At 41.6% G+C, this 20,742-nt stretch overlaps 1 protein-coding gene across 1 annotated transcript; it reads left to right on the top strand.

Annotated features, from left to right (window-relative positions):
* The first annotated feature begins 2,800 nt into the window (after positions 1–2,800).
* On the top strand, positions 2,801–19,778 carry MRPL45 (mitochondrial ribosomal protein L45). The gene is made up of 8 exons (XM_029213400.1): positions 2,801–2,929; positions 3,823–4,000; positions 4,411–4,528; positions 8,267–8,365; positions 17,443–17,491; positions 18,415–18,564; positions 18,904–19,077; positions 19,283–19,778. The coding sequence occupies exons 1-8, from the start codon at positions 2,864–2,866 to the stop codon at positions 19,367–19,369; spliced, it is 921 nt and encodes a 306-aa protein (XP_029069233.1). The 5' UTR covers positions 2,801–2,863; the 3' UTR covers positions 19,370–19,778.
* Positions 19,779–20,742: the final 964 nt, after the last annotated feature.

Consider the following 20,742-nt stretch of genomic DNA (forward strand, 5'->3'; position numbering starts at 1 on the left):
TAAACATACTGTATTCAGATTCTTCCAATTCTCCAGGAGGATCTTCCGTGTTCAAATCAACAGTGCTTCTCCTAGAATGTAGACTACCAGGCAGAATTTCAGAAGTTCCAATATTTGATATCATCTCCCACTGAGAGGGAAAAAAATCCAAATACAGTACATATCCCACTGCTCATGGGATATCCCATTTTCTTTGGATCCATTTAGAAATTTCAATAAGACGAGTGATTCCAGGAACCCCCCGTATTTGGGGAAACAGGAAATCAACTTTGCCCTCTGCCTCATCATATTTTATCTGGGATTCTACTGATCCACTTATTTTTTTCCCCCCATGATCACTTATTGAATAAATATTTGAGTGTCTACTATGTGCAAGACTGTTTTTTTGCAAGGTTAAGCCCCTAACCACCTTATTCCTTCCTCTAGTTACACAATGAGTTTCCTTCTCTTACTCTTACTTTGCTTTTTCTGAAATGTGAACTACTTGGGTTGTAGGATTACGAAATATCCTTTTTGTGTTAACTTCCCCAGGCAGACAACTCCCAATTTTCCATGGAGTTAATGAGATAGGAAGATAATACGAATTTTCCAAAACAGCAGCTAATAAAACCCACTTATAATTCATCTCAGAATGAACTAAACAAGATTGACTTCCCTTATTATTTCATCCAGGTTGATCCGGAACAAATTTGCATTCCCTGAGAAGCTGACCAGAAGGCAGGCAGAGATGATCTGGGATGTGTTGGCTACCATGTGAGGCAAACATAAAACTCAACAGTGAAGCAGATAATCCCAGAAAGACTATATCAATGTTTTGTATTAATAACCACTCATCATGGATTGGGGTTTCCCCACTTTGTCAGGAAAACCAGTAAAAAAAAAAAAGTTCATGTTTTATTTTCTGGGGCATAGAGTAGATTGACAAGACTCTGTTAAGAAATAATTAGATACATCTTGGGACTTCCCTGGTGGTCCAGCGGTGAAGATTCCGCACTTGCACTGCAAAGGGCACGGGGTTCAATCCCCGGTTGGGGAACTAAGATCTCACATGTCGCACAGGGTGGCCAAGAAAATGTTAAAAAAAAGTAAAAATTACAAAAAAAGAGAGGGCTTCCCTGGTGGCGCAGTGGTTGAGAGTCCACCTGCCGATGCAGGGGACACAGGTTCGTGCCCCGGTCCGGGAAGATCCCACGTGCTGCGAGGCGGCTGGGCCCGTGAGCCATGGCCGCTGAGCCTGCGCGTCCAGAGCCTGTGCTCCGCAACGGGAGAGGCCACAACAGTGAGAGGCCCGCGTAGTGCAAAAAAAAAAAAAAGGGAAATAATTAGATATATCTCATTTAAATGCTTAATATATATTCTTTAATTATCACATATGTATAACACCTAATTTCATGTCACTATTAATGTATCATGCTATAGATTCTATGCTGTGGCTAGGACTTGTGGGGGAATTCTTACCCTTGAAGAATGTACAGGGACTTCCCTGGCAGTCCAGTGGTTAAGACTCTGTGCCCCCGCTACAGGGGGTGCAGGTTCAATCCTCAGTTGGGGAATTAAGATCCCACATGATGCCCTGCGCAGCCAAAAAAAAAAAAGGAAAAAAAAAATCAATGTGTGTGTGTGTGTGTATATATATATGTATATATATATATATATACATATATATATACACACACACAGTATAGTTAAAAAGTCAAGATTTAAGACATGAGATCCCCAAACTCAAAAGTAATCTCTCTTTCCTTTGATAGTCCTTAGCATTTTATTTGGACCTTAGTAGCAATTCTATTTCAACCTGTACAGCCCATAGCTCTCAACTCATTGCAAAATACCACAGGTAAATGCTCAATAAACGTTAATTGACAGAATGAGAAAAAACCCAAGGGTACGTATGAAAAGTGTTTTGTCATTCAACGATGATTACAGCACTGGATTTTCCGGGGTGACCCCAACAACATGAATCCTTTAACCACTTAATGTGAAGCAATACAGCGTAGTAGTCAGTGCATGGGTTCTGGAGTTTGCTTGAATCTGAATCCCAGTTCTGCCAGTTATTAGCCGTGCGACCTTAAATAAATTACGTAATTTCTATGCAACATCATATGTAAAAGGAGCATATTGCTCGTTTGTGGTGAAGACTGAGTTAATATATGTAAAAAGTTTAGAAAGATGCCTGGCACCCGGTAAACAATTTCTAAGTATAAGCTATTTTTTGTTAATAAAAATATTATTGTGCCTCATATTATTATGCCTCTGTCCCAAAATGGCAAACAGATAAATGCTTTTGTCAGTCCACGTGTCTTTTGCTTCAATAAACATAGTAGTCATTAATTTCCTTAATTTGCTAGTAAGAAAGAATTCTTCATACGGTACAGATTGGTAGAACTAGACCTCCGGATTAAGGTTACCCAGAATATCGAGGTCGGATACAGACCCAGAAACTAGTCATTTTTGCCCCTTCTAGGATCCAAGAAGGCACTGAAGAAAAATAGTCATCTCAGAAGGGAAACATCTTTTCGTTCCCAAGGTGCAGCACTGTCCCACTCTTACTCGAATGCGGTAACTCCTGGCAGTCAGGAAGCCCGGCGCGCAGGCGCAGCTTCGGCTGCACGCCCCGCCTGGCGCGTGACAACCGTGCTTCCACCCTACCCCCAACGCCGTTTTACTGCGCATGTGCAGCCCAACTCCCCCCACGCCCCCACCACCACCCCGGACGTGTACGTGCGCGTTCGCGCCGCTCACACTTCGGCGGCGGGCGCGTGCCCTGGAAAATTCCACTCCCGAGCTAGCTCCGCCCTATGCACCTCCTTTCCGGCCCAAGGCTTTTTACTGTCTCCATCCCGGCTACCTTTGCGTGAGCAAAATGGCAGTCCCCTTGCCGCGAGCTTTGTCTCGCTTATCCAGGGCTTTAGGATGGTGGTCTCGGCAGGTGGGTAGGGACGGGGTAGATAGGAGTCTAGGGGCTGGAGGGCAACAGAGTGGAGGGAAATACTCGCTTTGCAGTTGTCCTTGGTGAACTTGGACGTTACAGGTCGTACCTAGGCTAGGGAAGAGTTGAGGTAGACGAGACATAACTACTTAACTATGTGGCTGAGTGGGGAGAGCCTTGGTAGGGCCATGAGAGCGGGCAAGTTCTCGGGGATTAAGTTTCTCCGGTTTGGTCTGGGTCTGACTGGCCTGGGGGTGTTAAAGGGGAAGAAGTTATGGTTGGAAGGTGGGTTCGCTTCCCGTTGATTTTTATAAATGTCCTTAATTGAACAGTAGCTGTGAAGAAGGGAGTCTCGTACCTGCCTGAACAAACCTCGTGGTCAGAGAGAAAGAGACCTGGCCTTTGAAGAGCTTATTATTGATCTAGTTGGGAGCTAGAACGACAGAATAAAGTTTACATTGAGGCTCCCAATAGAATGAGCAGAATGAAATCTGAGTAAATGTACAGGAGATGCCAAGAAGAGGACTTTTCTTCTGCTCATTTCAGTATTGGGTTGGTGTTTAAGCTCCCTATCAGACTGAGCGTTCTTTGAAAGCAGAAGCCTTGCTTTCATTAACTCTGCATCTCTAGGAGTTGGCACAGTCCTATACTATGGAAAGTACTAAATAAAGGAAAGCCTTTAGTAAACGTTGAACGGTGTTAGTAAAAGTTGCTTACTGGCTTTTAGTAAGAGACACCATAATTGTTAAGATAGTTCTGCATTTTCCCCCGTGATATGTGGCTTTGTAATTGTTCCTAAGTCATTCTTTGGATGTGCCCATTCTATCTTTGCTTACAGTTTGTACAAGATTGATTTTTTCCAGGTTACCTAACCTTTTTCTACCATCCTCCAGCCAGTCCTGGTGACTCAGTCCACAGCAGTATTTCCAGTGAGAACTAAAAAACGTTTCACACCCCCTACTTATCAACCCAAATATAAATCAGAAAAGGAGTTCGTAGAATATGCCCGGAAAGCAGGACTGGTCATCCCTCCAGAACATTTGGAGCGTCCCATACATCTGGCCTGTACAGGTGAGACATGGTATTTCTGAGACCCTGACCCAATCCCCTTCTGTCAGAGATCTTGGAAAGGGGAATGATTTGGAGTATGAATGATAGCATTTAATTAACTACAAAATCGGTTCAGTCTCAATAATTTGTATACGTTATATTTCATGAGGTCATCTTTGATCTTGTTTTCACACTGTTCCTAGAAGACCAGGGTAAAATTTCTCCATTTTGTACAAGAAGAAGCTGAGGCTCTAAGAGAAGGCTGAAATGATCTTATTCTACTTTTTCTAATGCAACACGATTCCCTTTACGTGGAAGTCTATTTTGTTAGTCTATTTTGTATCCAGGAGCCCTCCCAATTTTGTATGACCTCAGGATGACTTTTTCTCAATCTTTCAATGCTTTTTAGTTTTCTCCGTCTCTCTTTACAGCTGGTATCTTTGACGCCTATGTTCCTCCTGAGGGTGATGCCCGAGTGTCATCTCTTTCTAAGGAAGGACTGGCACAGAGAACTGAGCGATTGAAGAAGAATGTGGCATCACAATTATCGTAGGTGTCTGAGACAGCTGGGAGTCAGTATTAGAATAAAAATTTCTTGTTGCTCCTTAATCCAGAGAGGTCATCTTGGCTTAATTGCATTGCCTGTAACTCCCTTGATAACTTGACAGTATATTCTTTCTCTGTGCTAGAGCTAATGTATAATATGGGCATTCTGAATCGTAGCATCTCAACCTTGATTGTTCGTTTTTGTCACATCATTTAGGAAGTTCACATTGAAGTTTGTAGGACACTTTCTTGATCACATATTTTAAAATTTGAAGTAATAATAAGAGAGAGCATATTTTTATGAGAAATACCTTAGAGTTTAAACTTAAGAGAGTAAGAAAAGCCAAAAAGGCTTAAAAAGACAGACGTGTTCTGGGGAGCTAACTGGGCTTTAGTTAAGGAGCAGAGCCAAAACTTTCTTCTTAAAGAGACTTTCAGTATCTGTCACTCTAGCTCTAACTGTATGTAAATGATAGGTTCTTAGCGTCATATATAGATTTCTATGCACAAGTATACTGAGTCAGTGTTAATTCATGTGGCCATAACCTGTTTCTCTAAATACAGATCTTATCACATCAACTCTTCTGTCTCAGACTCCTTTGTGGCTCCCTGTTATCTGAAGAATAAAATCCAGATTTCTTCAGTGGTATTCAGGGCTTTTTATAATTTGTCTCTTGCCTTCCTCTCCACCATCATCTCCTTATTCCATTTTTCTCATCCTAAACTTTAACCTTTCCAAACTAATTGCCAGTTCCTTGACAAATGTTGTGCTGTGTCTCTTTGCACATCCTTTCCTTTGCCTGAAAAATGTCTTTTTCTCTCAAGTATTGTGTCTGCTTTTTTTTTAAATTAATTAATTTTAATTTTTGGCTGTTTTGGGTCTTTGTTGCTGTGCGTGGGCTTTCTCTAGTTGTGGTGAGCAGGGGCTACTCTTCGTTGCTGTGCGGGGGCTTCTCATTGTGGTTGCTTCTCTTGTTGCGGAGCGTGGGCTCTAGGCGTGCGGGCTTCAGTAGTTGTGGCACGTGGGCTCAGTGGTTGGCGGTGCACGGGCTTAGTTGCTCCATGGCGTGTGGGATCTTCCCGGACCAGGGCTCGAACCCGTGTCCCCTGCATTGGCAGGTGGATTCTTAACCACTGCGCCACCAGGGAAGTCTCACTTTATTTTTTTTTAATAAGAAACTCCCAATCCTTCCCTCCCCCAGCCGCTTTGGCAACCACGAGTCTGTTCTCTATGTCTGTGAGTCTGTTTCTCTTTCATAGATATGTTCATTTGTGTGTGTGTTTTTTTTTTTTTTTTTGGCTACACCACGCAGCATGTGGGATCTGAGTTTGCTGACCAGGGATCAAACCTGTGCCCTCTGCAGTGGGAGCGCAAAGTCTTAACCACTGGACCGCCAGGGAAGTCCCTGTATTGTATTTTAGATTCCACATATAAGTGATATCATATGGTATTTGTCTTTCTCTTTCTGACTGACTTCGCTAAGTATGATAATCTCTGTCTGCTTTTAAGCCTTCTCTGACTCTTTTTGGAGCTGCCTTTGTTATAATTGTAACTGTATGCGTATTCTTACTACTTCTGATAACTCTGTATTGTGATGATTTCCTCTCATGTATTTCTCTCCTGGCCTAAGAGCTGTTTGGTGGAAGGGTTCATGATGATGAACAGAATACAGGTGGTTTTATTATGGAGTTCTTATCTAGGAGAGGAAACCAGTTATTAAATACTGATTGTATACAAATAATTACAGATACGGTGAAGTGTGAGTGCTGTGGGAAAATATGGCAGGGAAAGATAACTTGGTCTGGGAGTTAAAGGTAAGCTTCCCTAAGGAAATGACATTTACAGCTGGGACCTAAAGGGTTGCTTGGAGTTAGCTGAGTAGAGGGGTATAGTGAGGAATAGCATTCTAGGGAGACAAAACAGTACAAGCAAGGCTCTGAGGTGAAAAGTGCAAAGGAGTGGATTTTATCACATGCTTTTTCTCTGATTGTTGAGATGATCATGTGATATTTGTCCTTTATTCTATTGACATGGTATATTGCATTAATTGATTTTTTTAGTGTTAAACCAATCCTACATTCCTGGGATAAATTCCACTGGGTTATGGTGTCCCCCATCCTCTTAATATAGTTATAGTAACACTTTGATTAGATCAGAATTCCCTGTTTACATTATAACTACGAAAATGCTATTGACAGCAGAGTCATGCAGTACATTATTATTACATTTCCTGTGTAATAGTTTTTTTTTCTGGTGTCGTGTCTTTTTTTCTCATTTGCTTATGGAACCCCTGGTTGTGTTAATTTTCTCTCAGTACATACAAAACGTTAAGTATTTTATCAATCCCATCTTCAAGAAGGAAGCCCTCCTGGAGCCTTCTTACCTATTTCGGTCTGGATTGATCACTCTTTAGGCTCACTGTACATCGTGGGATCTACTTTTATCATCATCCTGATACTCCTTTTGCCTTGCTCTTATATGTATCCCCTGTGTCGTGGATTTTACCTCTCTCTCTTTCATGGTTCATTCAGTTACTTTGGTGGCACACATTCCCCAGCAGCTTCCTGAGAAAGGGTGGATGGTAGATAAATGAGATCTTGCAAGGCTAAGGAAAAGTCTTTTTTTTAGTCTCCCACTTCATTTATAATTTTCCCAGGTATAGAATTCTGGGCTGGGAGTCATTTTTTTCTCAGTTAAAAGCACTGCTCCATTGTCTTTCTAACTTCCTTTTTTTTTTTTTTAATATTTATTTGTTTATTTGGCTGTGCCAGGTATTAGTTGCAGCACGAGGGATCTTTGTTGCGGCGTGCAGGATCTTTACTTGCGGCATGTGGGCTCTTTTAGTTGCATTATGCAGGCTCTTAGTTGCGGCATGCAGGATCTAGTTCCCCAACCAGGGATCGAACCCGGGCCCCCTGCATTGGGAGCGCAGAGTTTTAACCACTGGACCACCAGGGAAGTCCCGTCTTTCTAACTTCTAATCTTGCTAGTTAGAAGCCCAATGTCTTTCTGGCTCCTGAGCCTCTGTATGAAACCTGTTTTTTCTTTCTTAGTGCTTATAGGATGTTTTCTTCGATGCCAAAATTCTGAAATTTCACTATGAGAAGCTTTGGTCTTTATTTATTTTTTTAAATTTAAATTTTAATATTTGGCTGCATTGTGTCTTTGTTGCTGCGCGCTGGCTTTCTCTAGTTGCAGTGAATGGGGGCTACTCTTCGTTGTGGTGTGCGGGCTTCTCATTGGGGTGGCTTCTCTTGTTGCGGAGCACAGGCTCTAGGCGTGTGGGCTTCAGTAGTTGCAGCATGCAGGCTCAGTAGTTGCAGCACTCAGGCCCTAGAGTACGCGGGCTTCGGTAGTTGTGGCGCATGGGCCCCAGGGCACGCGGGCTTCAGTAGTTGTGGCGCGTGGGCTTAGTTGTTCCATGGCATGTGGGATCCTCCCGGACCGGGGCACAAACCCATGTCCCCTGCATCGGCAGGCAGACTCTCAACCACTGCGCCACCAGGGAAGCCCGGCAGGTGGATTCTTAACCACTACACCACCAGGAAGTCCCAGCTTTGGCCTTTCTTTAGAATGATTGATTTAAGTGCGAGTTAGAAGGTTGAATTTACAGGACTTGGCACATTCAAAAATCAATTATTGCATAAATGGACAGACATTAACGGACGTAAAGTAAGCTGTAAGTTATGGAAATTGTGTGAAGTCTTCTTTAGAAATGATTCTCATGCTTAATTTTACAGAATCCGGAGGATAAGAGAAAGTGATCCTAATTTTAAAATAAAGGACTTTCCTGAAAAAGCCCAGGATATCTTCATTGAAGCTCACCTGTGTCTAAACAAGTACGTGAACTCCCTGTCTTGTACCCATTATGTTCTCAGCAGCTATTATTCTAGGCACAGGTGTTTTTTTTTCTTCAGGTAAGAGTTCCAGAGTGGGAGATGTTCCTCTGTGGGAAATTGGAGCCTGGAGCTGTCCTTGACTCCTCTCACTGCTTCTGGGAGTTTTCACCATTTGGTCTGGCTCAGCTCCACTGGCACTCTGCTGAACGGCTGCTATTTTCACCCGCCTGATCCCTAATTCATCCTGACCCTTCTTGTGTGTTTGTCTTGTATATGTACATTTCCTTTCCTTAATTATTTTGAATAAGTTTCTTTAAAAATTTTCCAACTTCTTCTTGATTCAACCAAGGGAGAAAAGTCAGGGCTGCTAGGTAGATGAAAAATCAACATGAGGGGCCTGGAATAACCTTAAGTACTAGGCCTTGGACTGTTGCCGACATTCTTTGAACTGTAGCTTGCTGTGGCTAGGCTTCAGGCAGGACCCCAAACCTATACTCTCAAATCCATTAATTATTTCTTTTTACTTTTATTTGTTTAAAAAACGTTTTTAATTGTGGAATATTTCAAACATATAAAAAAATACCTTGCAAGGTAATAGATGTTTACATTTTGCCATATTTGCTTCTGAATGCCTAATTGGGGGAAGAGACAGGGATAAAGCATTATAGATACAGCTAAAGCCCCATCTCCCCATTCTTTTCCTTCCTAGAAAGAACCACTATCTTCCCTATTATTCTCATGCACATTTTTATCCTCACCACATGTACATGTGTATAAACAATGTACAGTATTGTTTAATGTGTTGTGAAAATTTACATGAATGATGTATTTTTCTGAAACCTGCTCTGTTTATTGTTCAGTGTAGTTTTTTTTATATTTGATATTTTTTTCCTACCACATTATTTTTTGCATTCTAGTTACCATGATTTTTCTTTGTTTCTTTTTTTCCTTTCATTTGTGGTATTGATATAATTTCCTTCTAACTTTTTTATTCCTTCCACTTGTTTGGAAGTATTACATTCTACTTCTGTTCTTATAATAGTTATTGTTAAAATGTTTAGCATGTATTGTTGACAATATCACAAGAAGCTTCAAACACTTGAATTTCAGTCACTGCCTCATACATCTCCTGTGTTATTGTTATTTAGTTTTTTTAAGTTCTACCTTGTTGTTATTTCACTTGCATTTTTTTTTTAACATCTTTATTGGTGTATAATTGCTTTGCAATGGTGTGTTAGTTTCTGCTTTATAACAAAGTGAATCAGTTATACATACACATATGTTCCCATATCTCTTCCCTCTTGCGTCTCCCTCCCTCCCACCCTCCCTATCCCACCCCTCCAGGCGGTCACAAAGCACTGAGCTGATCTCCCTGTGCTATGCGGCTGCTTCCCACTAGCTATCTACCTTACGTTGGGCAGTGTATATATGTCCATGCCTCTCTCTCGCTTTGTCACAGCTCACCCTTCCCCCTCCCTATATCGTCAAGTCCATTCTCCAGTAGGTCTGTGTCTTTATTCCTGTCTTACCCCTAGGTTCTTCATGACTTTTTTTTTCTTAAATTCCATATATATGTGTTAGCATACGGTATTTGTCTTTCTCTTTCTGACTTACTTCACTCTGTATGACAGACTCTAGGTCTATCCACCTCATTACAAATAGCTCAATTTCGTTTCTTTTTATGGCTGAGTAATATTCCATTGTATATATGTGCCACGTCTTCTTTATCCATTCATCCGGTGATGGGCACTTAGGTTGTTTCCATCTCGGGGCTATTGTAAATAGAGCTGCAATGAACATTTTGGTACATGACTCTTTTTGAATTATGGTTTTCTCAGGGTATATGCCCAGTAGTGGGGTTTCTGGGTCATATGGTAGTTCTATTTGTAGTTTTTTAAGGAACCTCCATACTGTTCTCCATAGTGGCTGTACCAATTCACATTCCCACCAGCAGTGCAAGAGTGTTCCCTTTTCTCCACACCCTCTCCAGCATTTATTGTTTCTAGATTTTTTGATGATGGCCATTCTGACTGGTGTGAGGTGATACCTCATTGTAGTTTTGATTTGCATTTCCCTAATGATTAATGATGTTGAGCATTCTTTCATGTGTTTGTTGGCAGTCTGTATATCTTCTTTGGAGAAATGTCTGTTTAGGTCTTCTGCCCATTTTTGGATTGGGTTGTTTCTTTTTTTGTTATTGAGCTGCATGAGCTGCTTGTAAATTTTGGAAATGAATCCTTTGTCAGTTGCTTCATTTGCAAATATTTTCTCCCATTCTGAGGGTTGCCTTTTGGTCTTGTTTATGGTTTCCTTTGCTGTGCGAAAGCTTTGAAGTTTCATTAGGTCCCATTTGTTTATTTTTGTTTTTATTTCCATTTCTCTAGGAGGTGGGTCAAAAAGGATCTTGCTGTGATTTATGTCATGGAGTGTTCTGCCTATGTTTTCCTCTAAGAGTTTTATAGTGTCCGGTCTTACATTTAGGTCTTTAATCCACTTTGAGTTTATTTTTGTGTATGGTGTTAGGGAGTGTTCTAATGTCATTCTTTTACATGTAGCTGTCCAGTTTTACCAGCACCACTTATTGAAGAGTCTTTTCTCCATTGTATATCCTTGCCTCCTTTGTTGTAGATTAGTTGACCATAGGTGCATGGGTTTATCTCTGGGCTTTCTATCCTGTTCCATTGATGTATATTTCTGTTTTTATGCCAGTACCATATTGTCTTGATTACTTTAGCTTTGTAGTATAGTGTGAGGTCAGGGAGTCATCAGTGCCTTATAGTTTCCTGCATACAGGTCTTTTGTCTCCCTAGGTAGGTTTATTCCTAAGTATTTTGTTCTTTTTGTTGCAATGGTAAATGGGAGTGTTTCCTTAATTTCTCTTTCAGATTTTTCATCATTAGTGTATAGGAATGCAAGAGATTTCTGTGCATTAATTTTGTATCCTGCAACTTTACCAGATTGATTGATTAGCTCTAGTAGTTTTCTGGTGACATATTTAGGATTCTCTATGTATAGTATCATGTCATCTGCAAACAGTGACAGTTTTACTTCTTCTTTTCCAATTTGTATTCCTTTTATTTCTTTTTTTTCTCTGATTGCTGTGGCTAAGACTTCCAAAACTATGTTGAATAATAGTGGCGAGAGTGGACATCCTTGTCTTGTTCCTGATCTTAGAGGAAATGCTTTCAGTTTTTCACCATTGAGAATGATGTTTGCTGTGGGTTTGTCGTATATGGCCTTTATTATGTTGAGGTGGGTTCCCTCTATGCCCACTTTCTCTGGAGAGTTTTTATCATAAATGGGTATTGAATTTTGTCAAAAGCTTTTTCTGCATTGATTGAGATGATCATATGGGTTTTATTCTTCAGTTTGTTAATATGGTTTATCACATTGACTGATTTGCATATATTGAAGAATCCTTGCACCCCTGGGATAAATCCCACTTGATCGTGGTGTATGATCCTTTTAGTGTGCTGTTGGATTCTGTTTGCTAGTATTTTGTCGAGGATATTTGCATCTATATTCATCAGTGATATTGGTCTGTAATTTTCTTTTTTTTGTAGTATCTTTGTCTGGTTTTGGTATCACGGTGATGGTGGCCTCATAGAATGAGTTTTGGAGTGTTCCTTCCTCTGCAATTTCTGGAAGAGTTTGAGAAGGATGGGTGTTAGCTCTTCTCTAAATGTTTGATAGAATTCACCTGTGAAGCCATCTGGTCCTGGACTTTTGTTTGTTGGAAGATTTTTAATCACAGTTTCAATTTCATTACTTGTGATTGGTCTGTTCATATTTTGATTTCTTCCTGGTTCAGTCATGGAAGATTATACCTTTCTAAGAATTTGTCCATTTCTTCCGGGTTGTCCATTTTATTGGAATATGATTGCTTGTAGTAGTCTCCTAGGATGCTTTGTATTTCTGCGGTGTCTGTTGTAACTTCTCCTTTTTCATTTCTAATTTTATTGATTTGAGTCTTCTCCCTCTTTTTCTTGATGAGTCTGGCTAATGGTTTATCAATTTTGTTTATCTTCCTAAAAAACCAGATTTTGGTTTTATTGATCTTTGCTATTGTTTTCTTTGTTTCTGTTTCATTTATTTCTCCTCTGTTCTTTATGATTTCTTTCCTTCTGATAACTTTGGGTTTTGTTTGTTCTTCTTTCTCTAGTTCCTTTAGGTGTAAGGTTAGATTGTTTATTTGAGATTTTTCTTGTTTCTTGAGGTAGGCTTGTATAGCTGTAAACTTCCCTCTTAGAACTGCTTTTGCTGCATCCCATAGGTTTTGGATCGTTGTGTTTTCATTGTCATTTGTCTCTAGGTATTTTTTGATTTCCTCTTTGATTTCCTTAGTGATTTCTTGGTTATTTAGTAACGTATTGTTTAACCTCCATGTGTTTGTGTTTTTTATGTTTTTTTTCCCTGTAATTGATTTCTAATCTCATAGTGTTGTGGTTAGAAAAGATGCTTGATATGATTTCAGTTTTCTTAAATTTACTGAGGCTTGATTTGTGACCCAAGATGTGATCTATCCTGGAGAATGTTCGTGCACCCTTGAGAAGAAAGTGTAATCTGCTGTTTTTGGATGGAATGTCCTATAAATATCAATTAAATCTATCTGCTCTGTTGTGTCATTTAAAGCTTGTGTTTCCTTATTAATTTTCATTTTGGATGATCTGTCCTTTGGTGTAAGTGAGGTGTTAAAGTCCCCCACTATTATTGTGTTACTGTCGATTTCCTCTTTCACAGCTGTTAGCGGTTGTCTTATGTGTTGAGGTGCTCCTATGTTGGGTGCATATATATTTATAATTGTTATATCTTCTTCTTGGGTTGATCCCTTGATCATTAGGTAGTGTCCTTCCTTGTCTCTTGTAACATTCTTTAAAGTCTATTTTATCTGATATGAGTATTGCTACTCCAGCCTTCTTTTGATTTCCATTTGCATGGAATATCTTTTCCCATCCCCTCACTTTCAGTCTGTATGTGTCACTAGGTCTGAAGTGGGTCTCTTGTAGACAGCATATATATGGATCTTGTTTTTGTATCCATTCAGCGAGCCTGTGTCTTTTGGCTGGAGCATTTAATCCATTCACATTTCAGGTAATTATCGATACATATGTTCCAATTACCACTTTCTTAATTGTTTTGGGTTTGTTTTTGTAGGTCCTTTTCTTCTCTTGTGTTTCCCACTTAGAGAAGTTCTTTAGCATTTGTTGTAGAGCTGGTTTGGTGGTGCTGAATTCTCTTAGCTTTTGCTTGTCTGTAAAGCTTTTGAATTCTCCATCAAATCTGATTGAGATCCTTGCTGGGTAGAGTAATCTTGGTTGTAGGTTCTTCCCGTTCATCACTTTAAATATGTCATGCCACTCCCTTCTGGCTCATAGAGTTTCTGCTGAGAAATCAGCTGTTAACCTTATGGGAGTTCCCTTGTATGTTATTTGTCATTTTTCCCTTGCTGCTTTCAATAATTTTTCTTTGTCTTTAATTTTTGCCAATTTGATTACTGTGTGTCTCAGCGTGTTTCTACTTGGGTTTATCCTGTATGGGACTCTCTGTGCTTCCTGGACTTGGGTGGGTATTTCCTTTTCCATGTTAGGAAAGTTTTCGGCTGTACTCTCTTCAGATACTTTCTCGGGTGCTTTCTCTGTCTCTTCTCCTTCTGGGACCCCTGTAATGTGAATGTTGTTGTGTTTAATGTTGTCCCACAGGTCTCTTAGGCTGTCTTCATTTCTTTTCATTCTTTTTTCTATATTCTGTTCCGCAGCAGTGAATTCCACCATACTGTCTTCCAGGTCACTTATCTGTTCTTCTGCCTCAGTTATTCTGCTATTGATCCATTCTAGTGTATTTTTCATTTCAATTATTCTATTGTTCATCTCTGTTTGTTCTTTAATTCTTCTAGGTCTTTGTTAAACATTTCTTGCATCTTCTTGATCTTTGCCTCCATTCATTTTCCGAGGTCCTGGATCATCTTCACTATCATCATTCTGAATTCTTTTTCTGGAAGGTTTCCATCTCTACTTCATTTAGTTGTTTTTCTGGGGTTTTATCTTGTTCCTTCATCTGCTACATAGCCCTCTGCCTTTCCATCTTGTCTATCTTTCTGTGAATGTGGTGTTTGTTCCACAGGCTGCAGGATTGTAGTTCTTCTTGCTTCTGCTGTCTGCCCTCTGGTGGATCTATTGATGTTCTTATTTCATACATTGTTTTCTGATTTCCTTTAGTTCTTTGTCCACGCTTACCTTTATCTCAGTGAGCATAAGTAGGATAGTTGATTTAACGTCTTTGGCTAATAATTCCAGTGTCTGGGCTTTCTCAGGGATGGTTTCTGTCAAAATTTTTTTTCCTGTGCATGGGCCATACTTTTGTGTTTCTTTGTATACTTTGTAATTTTCTTGTTGAGAACTGGACATTCTGAGTATTATTATGTGGTAACTCTGGAAATCAGATTCCTCGGCTTCTCAGGAATTGCTGACTTTGCTCATCAGTGCCACTGCCATCCATCTGTGACTTTTCCAAACTAGTATTGCTAAGTGTGTATTCTTTGTTGTGGGTAGTCGTTGAAGTTTCTGTTCCATTATCTCTGCAATCAGCCAGTGACCTGACAAAGATTTCCTAAATTGTCTGGCTGAATAAAAACAAAACAGGTGTTCTTGGTCCTTTATCCCTTTAAATCTGTTGGTGGGAAAGGCTGCTGCAGCCAGCAGGGCTGAAACCATGACATCATTTGCTCTGGTCTCTCTGCAATCCACCAGCCTGACCAAAATGTGCAACTCAAATTTTTGGAGGGAGGGGTCCCTACTGCCTGCCCTTGCGCCAGCCATCCACTCCAGGAACACAGGCTACTATCCCCACCAGTAATGGCAGGGCTGAGGGAAAGAGGAGGGTAGGTGGTTTGCACATGTTCTTAAACTCAAGATCACTGGCTTCTCCCTTCGTCAAGCACTTCCCTAGTTGTTATAGGTGTCCAGTCAACATCCAGAGTTCTGAAATTGTGGTTCTGGTTATTTTTTCTAATTTATCAGTTGTTTCAATGGAGGGACCCAACCCCAGTGCTTCCTGCTCTGTCACTTTGCTTGATGTCTGTGTGTTGACTTTGCGAGCTTCCAGATGTTTTGTAGTGTTTCGTTGTGAGCTCATCTGCAGTGGAGAGTTTTTCTTCTGAGGGAATTCCAAACAGCCTAAGTTACGAATATGATCCCAGAGAGGCTTTTGGGGTGTTTCTGCCAGATACTCTAGGGATATCATTGGCCAGGTGTCAGTTTGTTTTTTGTTTTTTTGTGTTTTTTTTTGCGGTACGCGGGCCTCTCACTGTTGCGGCCTCTCCCGCTGCGGAGCACAGGCTCCGGACGTGCAGGCTCAGCGGCCATGGCTCACGGGCCCAGCCGCTCCGCGGCATGTGGGATCCTCCCGGACTGGGGCACGAACCCGTGTCCCCTACATTGGCAGGCGGACTCTCAACCACTGCGCCACCAGGGAAGCCCAGGTATCAGTTTCTTTGTTAATTTCTTAGCTTAGGAATTCTTACATCGTACAGATACCATAAATTCTGTGTCCACCTCTGGGTATAATGTGGACTTAAGGCTTTAATTTTTTGTGGGAGTTTTTAAAATTTGTTTTTTAGACACCCCCACCCCCACCCCAAGCCCTAGAGTGAGGGAAACTTTATATCTAGGTTGGTGGACTATTTTCTAGTTTCCCTTTCCTGCAGGTACAGGACTCTTTTTGAGGGTCATAGCTTTATGCAGGGATCTCAGTTCCAACTCCCTGTCCTTCCAGCATCCAAGGTTTTAGGAAAAGTCAAGCTCTAGCCATCAGATCCTATTTCTAGATCCCTAAATCATCTCTGTGCTGTTGTGGTATCAGGTTGTGTTCTTTCCATTCTGCTTTTAACTGACTCTTCGTTTCTGGCATCTAAGGACTTACCTTCCTTTCTTGTGAACTAGGCTAGGGATTTTAAAATGTGTGTGTGTCTGTGTGTATTATAACATCTTTCTGGATGTTTATAGTGGGAGCAGTTTCACATAAGCTCAGTCCATTATGTTGCCCAAAGCAGATGTCCTCCTTTTATTTTTCAGGGTAAGTTCTATTGCAAAATACTGAGTGAACTCATAAAATGGGGAATTTATTTCTACTGAAGATTTCTAGGCCAGGACAGTGACGAGGAAGAATTTATTCTGAGGTGGCAAGCGTGGTGGTTGTGGTAGCTGTCACCACACCTCAGTCTAGTCTAGTCTAGAGCTACAGTGGGGGAAATGACTCGGAATCTTTTGTATTTGGAATAGAAGTGGAAGGGAAGCAGGTAGACAGAACTAATCCATTACCCACTGTGGGATTAGAGACACAATTTTTCAAAGGGCAAAGACTTAAACTGCTCAGAAAGTATTAAATTGTGGGGAAAAGTCATGAATGTGTATCTGAAAGAAACTAATCTGTGGTCTTAGGTTTATTTGAAGCCCTTCAGTTAGGACCCCTCCTAAAATCTTATATGTACAGGAGCTGGGGTTTGCCAACTATTTTCTTACTGTTACTGCATAGAATCAGCATAACTAGATCACTCTGGCAGCAACAAAGATGGGGCGGGGGGCAGTTTTGTGTAGAAAAGACCAGAAAAAACAGATGGTTATCTTTTGGCTAGGTTTAAAGATGAATGTGTAAGAAATAAGGCTAAGCAGTCGGTATTGATGATGTGTCCATGGTAAGAGGAGATAAATTGAGCTTTTGATTGTTATTTGTGTTGGATTTTGTTCCAGCTTAGAACAAAAATCAGTCCCCACATCCCAGTGAGGGTTTCTTGCCCATCTCAAGGAGGTATAGTAATTTCAGCAAAATTTCTTTCTGCTCCTGAGATTCAAACATAACTTTATGCTGCTCTTAGTTAGATCTCACGATTTTCCGGTAAATCATGTTATCCTTCATCTTTGGACTAGGACCAGGACTCAGTATATTACCTGGCTTATAGTAGGTGTGCAGAAAATGTTTATAAAAATGAAGGGAGTTGTTTTCTATTTTCAGGGCCATTTTCAGCTTTCATACACAGTATCATAAAAGCAGGAGTCAGTGATATATATCTCTTTCCTTTTTAGCTCAGACCATGACCGGCTTCATACCTTGGTAACTGAAAACTGTTTTCCGGTAGGTTCTTATCTTCCTTAGAACTGTGGGACCCCTGAGTAGACAGATTCTAGATATCCCCTCTGATTTTCTTAAGGATCCGTTTTGAGAGTACAGGAAGTCTAAGGCAAAAGCTGAAGTTCCATTATTTTTGGCTGAATGATAATGACTTGATATGGACTCTGGTAAAGGCCATGCAGGTGAAGAAAGAGGAAGTCCCTCAGCAAGCAGTACTGAGACTACAGATCCTGAGGTGAGGGTATGGTCACATGAGGCCAGCCCTGCACATACCTATACTACAGTAAAGGATTTAACCAGTGTTCGTGAGGCTTACATTGTGTGATAACGGGGGTGCTAGGTACTCTGGGAGACCCCTAACAATGAGGCCTTTGTGGTTCAGTTAGAGGTTCAAGAATAAGAACTTCAGTTTCTATCAGTTTTGCTTCATCTCCCCAGGGACAAGTATCGCTTTCCTAGTCTTAGCAGGTTAGCCTTTATAAAAGGCTATAAAATTCCTATAAAATCCCACCTTTCATTGCCAAAGGTGAGAGGAAAAAAACCAAACATGTGCAGTCAACAGAAATGCATGCAAAAAAAAAAAAAAAAAGAAATGCATGCAATAATGAGCAGATTATGGACGTGTGTAGGAGGGATAATGGGATATTAGGTAAGCTGGCAGGTTGGAGTGTGGCCTTCATTGATTTGGAGAAGGGTCCTCAAGGAGGTAGGTGGGTCTTGAGTTGTGATGTAGAAATGGAAAGAGAGTTGTTGTGAGGTGAGCATGAGCAGTAGCTTAAGGTGAGAGAAAATAAGCACCAGAGAGCATTTGATGGGAAACGTTGCATGTTGACTGTGGTATTGCAAGAAGAGCAAGCGTGGAAATAAGCTCCAACTTCCCTACAGGGAGGGAAAAATCCAGTTGAACTATTCTCCTCTGCCCTCAGGACATGGTCTGGGACATCAAATACAAGACCGTCCGCTGGAACTTCGTGGAATCTTTAGAGCCACCCCAGGTGGTGCAGGTTCGCTGTTCAAGTCTGCTGAACCAGGGCAACGCGTATGGCCAGGTCACCATCCGCATGCACACCCGGCAGGTAGAGGCACCAGTCTGCTTTCCTCCCAGCTTTCTTCACTCTCAGGTTGGGCACCTCCCTCTGATTTCTGGGTACAGCTGCCCGGGACTCTGAGTTCTAAGGAAAGGTCTGTCTTACCTTGTCACTGCACCCTTCCCACTGCTCGATGTTAGCTGCACTAAAACAGGTGTGGGGATATTCTTCCCCACCCTTCCTGGACTCCCTCCCACCTCCTTCCACCCCCCCGCCCCCCCAGTCAAAAACCCTCTAAGAGTAAAGTGTCAGTGGTTGATCTGTTAGTCTAGATTCAGAATTAAAGAACTCTGAGGACTAACCGACTAGATGTGCTTTCATTTTCAGACTCTGGCCATCTATGATCGGTTTGGCCGGTTGATGTATGGACAGGAAGATGTGCCCAGGGATGTCCTGGAGTATGTTGTCTTTGAAAAGCATCTGGTGAATCCCTATGGGAGCTGGAGAATGCATGGCAAGATCATTCCCCCATGGGCACCCCCTAAGCAGCCTATCCTTAAGGTAAAGCAGCTTGCGTGGTTTAAGACATGGCATTCTAAGCCACTCCTGTTGGGCTCCACCTAGTGGACAGAGAGGGTGATGCACCACCAGGAAGAGGAGTCCTCTTGTTGGCGGTGGGCACGGAAGTGGGCGTGGAGGCGGGCATGAATCTCTTAGGTAAGCCATGGACTTGGATAGTAGATAACTCAGTATCCTGCTCTTTCAGACGGTGATGATCCCTGGCCCCCAGATGAAACCTTGGGAAGAGTATGAAGAGCCACAAGGAGAGGCCCATAAGCCTCAGCTAGCGTGATGGCAAAAGTGACTCCTCGGGTGAAGCGTGGGTGGTGATGTGGCTGGAAGCTGTGAAGTCTGGGAGTCTGGGAGCTGTGAAGTCATGCATTTTCTTCATGCTGTAGAGAGAGCTACCTTTGTTCTCTCTTGCCCTGCTTGGGTCTTTCTAGCAGTCTCACCCTCAGTAACCACTACTGACGGTTGGGCCCTAGTGGGTCGGTCCTGTGCGCAGCAATGGACCTACTTCTTCTTTTTTTAATCTTATATCTAGCTTCTAACTCCAGATGAAAAACAGTATGTTTCAGAGAACATCTGATACCAGCTTTTCCGGCAGCAAGAACTGTCAGGAGCAGACTGGCAGAACTTTCTTTCTAATTACAGGGCAGGATCAGAGTTTGAAATAAAACACTACCAGGTATTGGACAAATGTGGTGGGCTCTGTATATTTCTCCTGGTTCAGGATGGAAGTAGACCAGCCTTCAGAGGGCAGAAGTGGAAGTTATCTTAATTGTGAGTGATGTGACTTACAGGAAATCCAGACTTGGGAAAAATAATTAGTGTTTATAAAAGTGGCGTCATTTAAGAGGGTCTTTTCGCATACACTGACTCACTGAATCAATGTTTGTATTTCATAGATGAATGTAAATCCGAAGACGTCATTTAGCCCTCAGCCTTTGGATTTTGTTCTTAATTACCAGCTGCATCCTGCTGTGATCCCAGGAAGCGTCAGAGGAGGAAGGGGCCATGGTAGTGTGGATACATTTGGGAAATCCATCAATAAGACGTAGTTCCCTGATTTCTAGCACCTTTTGGAGATGGTGACTTTTTTTCCATCCCGAATTTGGAGGCAAAGATACCAGAATATGGACCCATGTAGAGTGAAACAGCCCAGCCCCTTCTTGTTCCTTAGCTCAAGCTGGAGGAGGATGTGGGACTTCTCATGCTCGTGTCCTGGGTCATCTGAGGTATGACAAGGGAAATCACTGTCCCAGCAGTAAGCTTGGTTTATAGTACTATTACTTTGATCAGCCCATGAGGGCTCCCCTTAAAAATCAGGACCTTAATTCTTGTGTTTCTGTTTTTCAAATCTAGTATTTTCTTTTAAGGAGTTTATCACCTGGGTCAAGGATTAATCTGTTCTGACCTTGTCTTGAGAGTAGAGCCCAAAGAAACTGGAATCAGGTTGAGAATAACCTGACCCCTCAGTCTCTGTAAAGCTACCACTTCAGCAAAGCAGCAAAGAGACCAGGCCTCCCTGGGGAAAACTGATGTCTTAGTAACAGCTGCTGAGTGCTGACCACAGACACAAGATGTGTATGCTTAGGGAGGAGGCAGCTCTACTAGGTTAATCCACAGCAGCCACCCTCATCGTGCTACTTAGCTTCAACCCTT

This window comes from Monodon monoceros, unplaced genomic scaffold (genome assembly GCF_005190385.1).
Source record: "Monodon monoceros isolate NGI ecotype Baffin Bay Population unplaced genomic scaffold, NGI_Narwhal_1 Super_Scaffold_9, whole genome shotgun sequence".
Taxonomy (NCBI): Eukaryota; Metazoa; Chordata; class Mammalia; order Artiodactyla; family Monodontidae; genus Monodon; species Monodon monoceros.